Below are 9,599 nucleotides of genomic sequence, written 5' to 3'. Positions count from 1 at the left end.
GGATGATGTAAGCTGATGTAGCCTACTTAAATGTTCCTCCAGAGATTGGCCAAAATATTTTTGCACTTACACTGAACTTTTAGGCCATGCTTCCTCCCCCAAACACTTCCCACAACTACTCCAAGGAAACCTAATCCTACCATAATACATTCCCATATCTGTCTGACTCACAAATATTTAGCCATATCTTCTCCACGATTTGTCAGGCTAACATTTTTACTTATAACTGCCTGTATTTTATTTAAGAATGACCTGAATCACTATAACTTACTTACTATTGAATTACCTGCACAGCACTTTTAATGAGAAATATTTGTCAGTCCAGCCAATACCTGTACAATTATTCAATGGACAAAGGTTGAGTTATTACAAAGTATCTTACAACAGAGCCTACACTGATTAGGTTACCATGCAGGGTATCATATATCAACTTTGTTTGCTTCACTTTATATAACTTGGGTTAATTTACCCCTTTTCTTGTCTTTGAGGCTTATTATTTTGAAAACTTTGTAAAAGAGTTTTCTTTAAAATATACTAATTATTATGTTAATATTAAACCTTAGTCTTTTATCTAATTAGATATTTTAATAAATCGATTGAACCAGTGGGCACCTGCATGGGCGTAGAGAGTGCCTGTCAGACATTACTCAGGGCATAACTGAAGTCTGCTGCGCTGGTTTCCTTATCTACCATTTTGTATCATCACGGTCAGACGAAGCTGACATTCAACCGAGAACTACCCAGAAGAACTCCGTTTAGAAATGTCATATTTTTCGTGTATACCTTAAGAAATATCATTAGAAACGCAAATCAACCTATAAGCGTGTTGATTTGGGAAGTATTAACCTGAACGTTTCGCTCTGTTGTTGAACTTTACTCGGTAACCGTTCGAGATAGCTTCAGGAGAGCGCTGAAGCTAACATTGCTAACTAGCTCAAAATAGCTGTGGCGTTAGCTCGATGCTAAGTTGTGTCGAAATGGCGGCCAACACGACACAAACAGCACCCTCAACAAACTGGTATGTTTGTTCCCTTGTAGAAAATTTGATATTAACCAGGGCAATTGTGTATATTTAAACACATGTTGGTCTTTCGGTGATGACGATGTTTTAATTTAACCTTGATTCTGTTGGTTAGCCTTATAGGTCCTGCAGAATCCCGTCCCTGATATGTGCCAGTTTGTTACTAAGCCAAGGGTTTTAGTTGTTGCGTATTTACTGTAACGGGACGGAAACGGGAACTTTCCTGCTAGCTTTAAGTTAATATGTGATGTTTAAAATGTGGAATGGTCGATGTTTATGTCCGTCGCTAATTACATAAATAATATTAACTTATGTACTGATTTGTTGTTACAAACTCAGACTTTGCGTTTTGTGTGTGCAGGTCCTACGGTGGTGCTACCGAAGGCCAGGTTCATGAGAATCCAGAATGGGAGAAAGCGAGACAAGCTTTAGCCTCCATTAACAAAAGTCAGAATACGACCAAGACTGCACAAGCTACTGCAACAACAGAGGTATGCATTTAATCTCCATTTGTAAGGATAAAATGTACTAAAATGTTAATAAAAAATAGCATTTGATCGGTAATACTTGTAATTCAGAGGATTTTCATGGAGTATAACATTAATTGATGGTTTGTTTCATCATCTCAGGCCAGTCAGTTTCAGCAAGGAGCGACAGAAGCTCTTCAGCAGCAGCAGTACTATCAGTGGTACCAGCAAAATCAGCAACAGTACCCTGGATATACCTACCCTTATAATTACTACTACCCCATGGCACCAGTAAGTCACATTGTGATGATCTAATTGTCCATGCCATATATGAAATATTAATTTAACCAGATCATTTGATCTTAAACATACTGTAAATTATATGTAACTTTTATTTTCTTATTTAGTATGGTGGAGCGTATCCTCCAAACCAATACAATGTACCACAAGGGCATTTTCCAGGATCTCCAGCTACAAATGGACAGGTATTAATGAATGATAACTCCAGAACCAAAATAACCCCTCTCTTAAGTTAAATGTTGATCTAATTTATCCATGTTTGTTTACAGCCTCCTCCAGTTCCTGGAATTGAAGACCAGTCAGCCAGTTTCTCTTCTCAGCCCCAGCCTCCACCCCCTTCCACTCCCCAACCACCCCAAAGCCCCTCTGAAAAACCCCCTCCTCCCCCACCCATTCCTCCCCCACCCAACACCCAGTACCCCCCACCCCCCTCCCAGAATACCTATAACCCACCAAACTCTATGTCATATCAACCTTCTGACCCTAACCAGATGCAGGTATACAATCATTCACAGGGAAGGTCTGGTTATGGGCAGGGCTTTCAGTCTCAAAACAAGTATCCAGCTACTGGTGCTCCACAACAGCAGCCGGGCCAGTTTGGCCCTGGTGCTGGAAGAGGAGAGGCTAACAAGGCGAAAAACCAGAAGCAAGGACAGCAACTTTGGCACCGCATGAAACGTAAGCCGCTGTTCTCTAAATGCAAAATTATTGTGTCTTTTTAGTGTGTATATAAGGACAACTTTAATGTGTTTACAGAAGCCCCAGGGACTGCTGCTCTTAAATTCAATTTTCCCAAAAGACCATATCAGGTTCCGTGCTCTTCAGCCAATCAGGCTTTTTCTTCTGGGGACCAGGCCTCAGGAGTGAACCCCTCTCCTTCTTCACCTGCTGCTGCCACTGCAGCACCTGGAGTTCCACAGCCTCGGTGTGAGATCGCCTCGATATGCCTCTATATAAACTGTATTCTATAATGTATTGAACGTATTTTGTTTTTTTTTCTGCAGCCCACAGGACTGGCCCCAGGCAATGAAGGAATATGTGCAGCGATGCTTCACTGCCTGTGAGACAGAGGAAGACAAAGATCGAACCGAGAAAGTGTTGAAGGAGATTTTACAGGACCGGCTGAAGGATGGCTCTGCGTACACCATAGACTGGACCAGAGAGCCTTTACCTGAGTAAGTGTTTTGGTTCACAGCACATCTCCTATATGTAAATATGACCCCTCATATGTTGATAAAATGTGATAATAGTTGCTTTTTTGATTTTAGGCTTAAAGCTAAATCTCGCTGGGAGAGTCAGCGGTCGTCGGAGAGCTCTATGGGTCGTGGTGGGAGCACAGGAGCTGCCTCTAGAGGAAGAGGACACAGATTAGGAAATTATAGAAATATCTTCACACAGAGAAGTCCTTCATCTAGTTCTTCTCATTCCTCCTCCCGCTCACCTTCCCCCTCTCACAGCCGTCATCGGGATCGCAGCAACCAAAGGCACAGGAGAAGGTAGTATCTTTATACCTTCATAGACTTTGGCAGTACGTTGTGTTTTGTTTTTTTTGTTTTTTACAAGATTTAATGTTTACAGTGACTCCGGCTCACAGTCAGACAGCAGCATGTCCAGTGACCTGCGCCCACAGCTGTCAAGGCGAGGTCAGAAAGGGGCTCGTGGCCGTGGAAACAACAGAGACCGCGGGCGGGGCAGAGGAAGCAAAGCAAACAGAGGCAGAAGGTGTGATTTTTAGAGGATGGAATTGCTGTGTATATTCTTTAATATTTTAGCGAAAACTAATGCACTGTATTTTCACACATTTTAATAGAAACATGGAAGATACAAGTTCCCCTATTCCTAAGAAAAGGAAAGGAGGAAATGCAGGTCTTGACTTCCACGACCCAAACCGTGAGGCCAAAAAACAGAGCCGAGCAGCTCGGTTTCACAAACAGCTCCGCTCTGAGCCTCTGGTGCTTTCCATCAACACCTTGGAGTTGCCTGATGGGACACAGGAGGGACTCAACTGGGAAGACTGTCCCATTGTGGGAACCTGTCAGGATATCACTAAGCCCTATTTAAGACTGACCTGTGCCCCAGACCCCTCCACTGTGCGCCCCGTTCAGGTTTGATCCTAAATGTGTTTAAAGAGGTTTATAAGGCTGTTGTTCAGGCACTAACTTGCTGTGTGATCCAGGTGCTGAAGAAGTCTCTTGAAGCTGTAAAAGCCGATTGGAAAAACAATCAAGACTACGCTTATGCGTGTGAACAGATGAAGTCTATTCGACAGGACCTCACAGTGAGTTTGAAGTATTTTCCTAAAAGTGGTGAACCAATTGTCTTATTTTTTTTAAACCCAGTTTCCTGTTTTTTTGTTCAGGTCCAAGGAGTTCGTACCGACTTCACAGTGGAAGTGTACGAATGTCATGCTCGAATTGCTCTTGAAAAGGTGAGTTGTTGTTTTTTATTTGGCTTTGGTCTCTTTTATTATAATTTTTTTTAATTTGCATCCTTGGCTTTTTTTAGGGTGACCATGAAGAGTTTAACCAGTGTCAGACACAGCTGAAGGCTTTGTATAAGGATAATCCCTCTGAAAACGTTGGAGAGTTTACAGCATATAGATTGATATATTACATATTCACTAAAAATTCTGGGGGTATGTTTACTTGAATGAAAAGTTTCATGGATTCTTTTAAGCATGCAGATTGAATAACTGTCTCCTGTTGTTGGCAGACCTCACTACAGAGCTGGTGTACTTGACTCCGGCACTCAGGGCAGATGTGTGTGTAGCACATGCGCTGTCACTCCGTGCTGCCTGGGCCTTAGGAAACTATCAGCGCTTCTTTAAACTCTATCTCCAAGCTCCTCGCATGACTTCATACCTCATTGACAAGTTTGTAGAGAGGGAAAGAAAGGTCGCTCTTCGGGCCATAGTCAAAACGTAAGTTGTGTTCTCAAAGATGAAGCTTCAAAGTTAAAGTTTAACCACTGACCTGTGTTCTTTCTCTTGCAGGTTTAGGCCTGATTTGCCTGTGCAGTATGTTCAGTCCACTTTAGGCTTTGATTCTTTAGACTCCTGTATGATGTTCCTTACTGGGCTCGGTGTTGCCTTCACTGCCTATGACCCCCAAAAGATAGACTGCAAAGCTAGCACAGCTATTCTAGCTGCCTCATGAGCCAGGGTGTTTAGTGACCCCTATGGACCCTTTTATATATTAAAGTATTATATGCACTGCACTTGAGATCAGTAGACCAGCTGACACCCGAGCCTGCCCTCGCTTGTACATAATGTCCTGTCCTAACACTAGGATTAGGTCGAGGCTGATACAAAGTGTACACGCAACACATTTATCATTTACCCACAACTAGAGTCATTGTCAGTTAGGAAACCACTACCACTCAGGTGATGGGAGATCCCCAAACTGTCAAGAGCAGCTCAAGTGTCCTGATTCAGTTAAACCACCATTAGATGTCAAGCTAACAGTGTTCTGTTATGTTTTTCCTTCCCCAAGTCAACAGCTTCACGACATGAAGATCCAAGCCTTCTCTAAAGGGAATATACTGATCAGAGACTGTTAGATAAGTGATATATTTAATCGTTATTCACCTGATGAAGATTGGATGGTTTGTATGTTCAGGCTGGTACCGTGTCGTAATATTTCTACTTCGAACCAGGAGAAAAGAAAGGACTGAGCTTTAAAGAATGGACAAATGGTGTAGAAGAAGATCTTTCCTCACTGAAGCAGTTTGCCTTGGAATAACCTCTCCCTCAGGTCTGAATGCAGCACTCACCTTTGCAGCTGATTATTGGGCGTTACTCCTACAGCAGCGGAAATACGGCTGAATCGTGTCAAAGAGCTTTTCTAAAAGTGATGACAGCGAGTCTAAAGTCCCGGGTCGTGTTTGAAGACTGGATCCTCATGTGGTTTGTATGCAGCAGATGGCTTGGTCAACTCTCTGGTAAGCTGAAGACTCCACGGCACCAGGAGGAATGGAGCGTTTGCACTTTGACATCTATCAAAGGGAAAGGATCTTGAATGTGCTTTTTTAAATTAAATGAATTGATCAATTTTAGATTCTAGTCAGTGCCTGTTCTAAAACGTTTTTCTCAAATCTTAGTTTCTGAAATTAAGATAACAATTTAAGATTTGTTTTTCCACAGTAAATGAAATTGGCTTGAGTTGAGTATTTGTATAATATAGATTTGTCATCAAATAGTTCCAAAATGGCTAATGATGCAAAGTATTTTTTATTTGATCTTCATTGAAAAAGTCTTTGTAAAACAGTTTTGTATCTTTGCCAAAAATATTTAGAGTAAAGGCAAGTTTGTAAATGGTGATATTCAGTTTTGTAGATCAGGTGTTTTGGAACAGTGGGTTTTTGCTTCAGAACTCAGCACCTCAAATATGCTGTGGAAGTAAAAATTTTATTTTTTTTACTAAATTGACACAAAATGTAATCTTTTACATATGGAGAAGACTGCAGAATTAATCCTTCTTTAGATCTGAAAAATTCTAAGCCACTGTCACAAACTATGTAACAAGACCTACTGTCAAATCACACCTGTAACATTTGAAAACTGACTGACCCTGTTTTTTTCTCACTCTTACTCCTCCTCGTCCCCCCTCCTCTTCCTCACCTCCCCTCAATCTGTCACCAGAGCAGCCGTGGAGCTGTGAGCGGGAAAGCCAAAGCCGCGGTCCAGACACTGCCGCGGAGAGCCAACTGTGAGCCACTCAAGCCCAATGCTACAGAAACTAATACGAGGAAAGCTTTATAATGAAATGTTACATTTACTGTTGCTAATCCTAATTTTTATTATTGTATGACACCACTTCTCTTTAATTTTCTGTTTGTTCAGATGCACTTTTGTTTTTGAGTCCTACACTTTTGCTTTCAAACATTGTCTTTTGTCGTTGTTTTAGTACATGGATGCTAATGTGTTTTAGTGACAGTAAAACATTTAATGTTTAAAGTGGGTTTAGTCAAAAGTGTAACTGTGGCTAAATATGTATCTGGATAAGCAGAAAAACATGTGAAGTCTCTATATTTTGACTTTTAAGCCTAAACCTGTCCCTCCACAGACCCTAATGCTGTTATGGTTTTAACAGTTGTTGGCTTGTGGCTCTCCACCCTTTACAAATGCTGTCAGATGGCTCATGTTTCAAAAGTTAAATCCCAGGTTTTTTGTTACAGTTGTGAAGTATTCTCAATGCTCAGAGTTTTCAGTATTCTGTGCTTCATCCTTCCATCAGTCTGTAACTTCTCCCTATGATCTCTCCCTCTCTAGTTATATTTATACGTATTTTGCTTTTTCTTTCCCAACTCTCCTCTTCTTCTTGCTTCCCTTGCATGTCCTCTCCCCCTTTGTCATCTCATACTTTGTTGCCATGTGCGACGCATCACTAGTTGTGTATCGTCCTCCGCATTTTGCTTTGTGATTTTTGTTGCAGCTCACTAACGCCTAAAGGTTTACCCGCTCTCCCGTTCATTTCATAGGCCTCCACAGAAAAACTGCCAGCTTGTAAATATGTAAATATGAAACTTTTTTGAAAGTGAATAAAAATGCAAGTATATAGAAGAGTATCCAGTGTTGCTTTTATTTGACAGTGGTTTTAATACATTTATTGTAGTTAAAGGTCCTGATATTACACAACATTGATTCTTGTGAGCTTTAAGCCATGTTAGAAAGTTATCACCTCAAAAATATACCTGGAATTGTTTTGTTTCATTCACACATGTTTGAGTAATCCTGCAGTAGTAGGCTGTCTACATCTCCACAGTTCAAAGTTCACTGTTCCACCTTGTGAAATGTGGTAGTTTTCAAGTTAACAGCTCCTTTTATCTTTAATTTAGTAGAGATTGACAATTCCAGGGCTGTTTGAGAGAAGAACTCAGCCTAATTATGCAGCATTTGTGTTAAACCTGTGAATGAAACAAAACACAACTCCAGTTTTTTTTGTGATGAGGAAACAAAACACATCAGAAAATGGCTTTAAATAATAAAGGTTGGCAGATGATTTGAAGATTGTTGCTTCATAAGTAGTGTATATAAGCCAGTGAGGTGAACTCAAAGAAATTAAGTGTATAAATGAGCAGAGAGAACAACAGCATAGTAGAGGTCATAATAACACGCCAATATAATCGCCATATAAACGCCAATATAATCTATATATAACTAAATTATAATTATGATAATGAGAAGGAAATTGAATATTTTCAGTTCTATCTACACTTGAAAATGAAACTTTTTTTCTAAGGCTTTTTATCATTCAGCAGGTTTGATTTCATAATGCTGTAATGAAGAATTCTGAAGTCATATCAATAATTGGGAATATTTTTTTTTTAAACATTACATTAACTGTTCTATCTATAACAAGAAAAAAATATATATTGTGACATCCCCAAGCAGAGTAAAGTCATCCATGCAAAAGCAGTTAAACAGTTAATAGATCAGGCATGCAAAAGTGAGGAAAATCAAAGATAATTAAAGCCGCAAGCGGCATCGAACGGCCCTCGCGGGCCGTGCTTCGCACTCGGCCGACCCGGCACTCCCTGTAGGTGGCGCTAACGCGCCACTTGTCTCTTTTTTATCGCAGCTTTGGGCTGCACTTGTCGCCAAACAAGTCAAAACACACTGGAAGTGCTGATGCACAAAATGCAAAAACATGGGTTTTCCAGGCATCGCCATGGCAACACCGTACAAAATACAAACTTGGCCCCCTGGACTTTTTTGATGGGGATGACCTGAAGAATCACCGTGCAAAATTTTATGTTCGTCGTTGACGGTAATAAGTCGTTATAAGACTTTGAAATGCATGAAATTTTGGAAATTTTCCCATTAGGATAACATGGGCGCTTTCGCGCATCGCCATGGCAACCCAGTGAAAAATACGACATGGGTCTGATTAACTTTTTTGATCAGGATGACATGAAGAGTCATGGTGCCAAATTTCACATTAATCCATGAAACTAATATTTTTCCCATGAATGGGAAAAATTGTGAGGTTTCCCATTAGGATAACATTGGCAGTTTGGCGCATCGCCATGGCAACACGGTGCAAAAGACGCCATAGGTCTGATTGACTTTATTGATTGGGATGACCCAATGGAATTTTGTGTCAAATTTGGTAACATTTGGGAAAACTAAATGTTCGGCCTTCCATACAAATATATTAGATGTTCTGTAGGGGGCGCTATCGCGCCAATTTAGTTTCTATCATAATGAGTAGCTTTAGGCCCGAAGGTTTTACAACTGATTCGAATTTGAGGCAAATCGGACTTTGCTTGCGCAAACGGGAGCAAATTTTGACATGTGAAAATTGCAAAAATTCCGATGGAATTTTGCGGCTTCGCCGCACGGAAAGCGTAAGAGGGATCATCATAAATTGGATAACTTTTGATGCCCCACTTGTTTAGATGGTGTACAGTGATTTTCAGCCCAGCCGGTGAAGCGCCTTCAGAGGAGTTGACGAAAATGCGACGTCAGCGAAAACGCTGACTCGGCATTTTGGAATTTTCAATCCAAGATGGCCGACTTCCTGTGCGTCCGAGGGCATGGCCATAATAATATTTTTTGTTTGGCATCATTTGAAGAATGCGTGTACCGAATTTCGTGGCTGTATGAAAAAGTTGACGTCGACGTCTCCCATTGACGTCAAAAATTTGACTTTTGCAGGGGGCGCTGTCGCGCCATTTTTTATGTCCAAAGATGCACCACATAAAAAAATAAATTTTTCACCAGACCTGAATGATGGGCAAAATTTGGTGAGTTTTTGAATATGTTCAGGGGGTCAAATTACTGCTCAAAGAGCAGAAGAAGAATAAAAAAA

The 9,599-nt window shown here is 40.8% G+C and overlaps 1 protein-coding gene across 1 annotated transcript; it reads left to right on the top strand.

Moving 5' to 3' along the window:
* Positions 1-710: 710 nt before the first annotated feature.
* Positions 711-7,348, top strand: leng8 (leukocyte receptor cluster (LRC) member 8). Its single transcript, XM_033980467.2, has 15 exons — positions 711-1,018; positions 1,383-1,512; positions 1,651-1,779; positions 1,896-1,973; positions 2,058-2,466; positions 2,545-2,713; positions 2,793-2,963; positions 3,057-3,284; positions 3,367-3,510; positions 3,599-3,893; positions 3,965-4,066; positions 4,148-4,216; positions 4,294-4,423; positions 4,501-4,708; positions 4,781-7,348. The coding sequence occupies exons 1-15, from the start codon at positions 960-962 to the stop codon at positions 4,941-4,943; spliced, it is 2,484 nt and encodes an 827-aa protein (XP_033836358.1). The 5' UTR covers positions 711-959; the 3' UTR covers positions 4,944-7,348.
* The last annotated feature ends 2,251 nt before the right edge of the window (positions 7,349-9,599 follow it).

This window comes from Periophthalmus magnuspinnatus, chromosome 16 (genome assembly GCF_009829125.3).
Source record: "Periophthalmus magnuspinnatus isolate fPerMag1 chromosome 16, fPerMag1.2.pri, whole genome shotgun sequence".
Lineage (NCBI taxonomy): Eukaryota > Metazoa > Chordata > Actinopteri > Gobiiformes > Gobiidae > Periophthalmus > Periophthalmus magnuspinnatus.
Note: the sequence above shows the minus strand (reverse complement) of the source record. Positions and strands in the feature narration are given on the sequence as shown.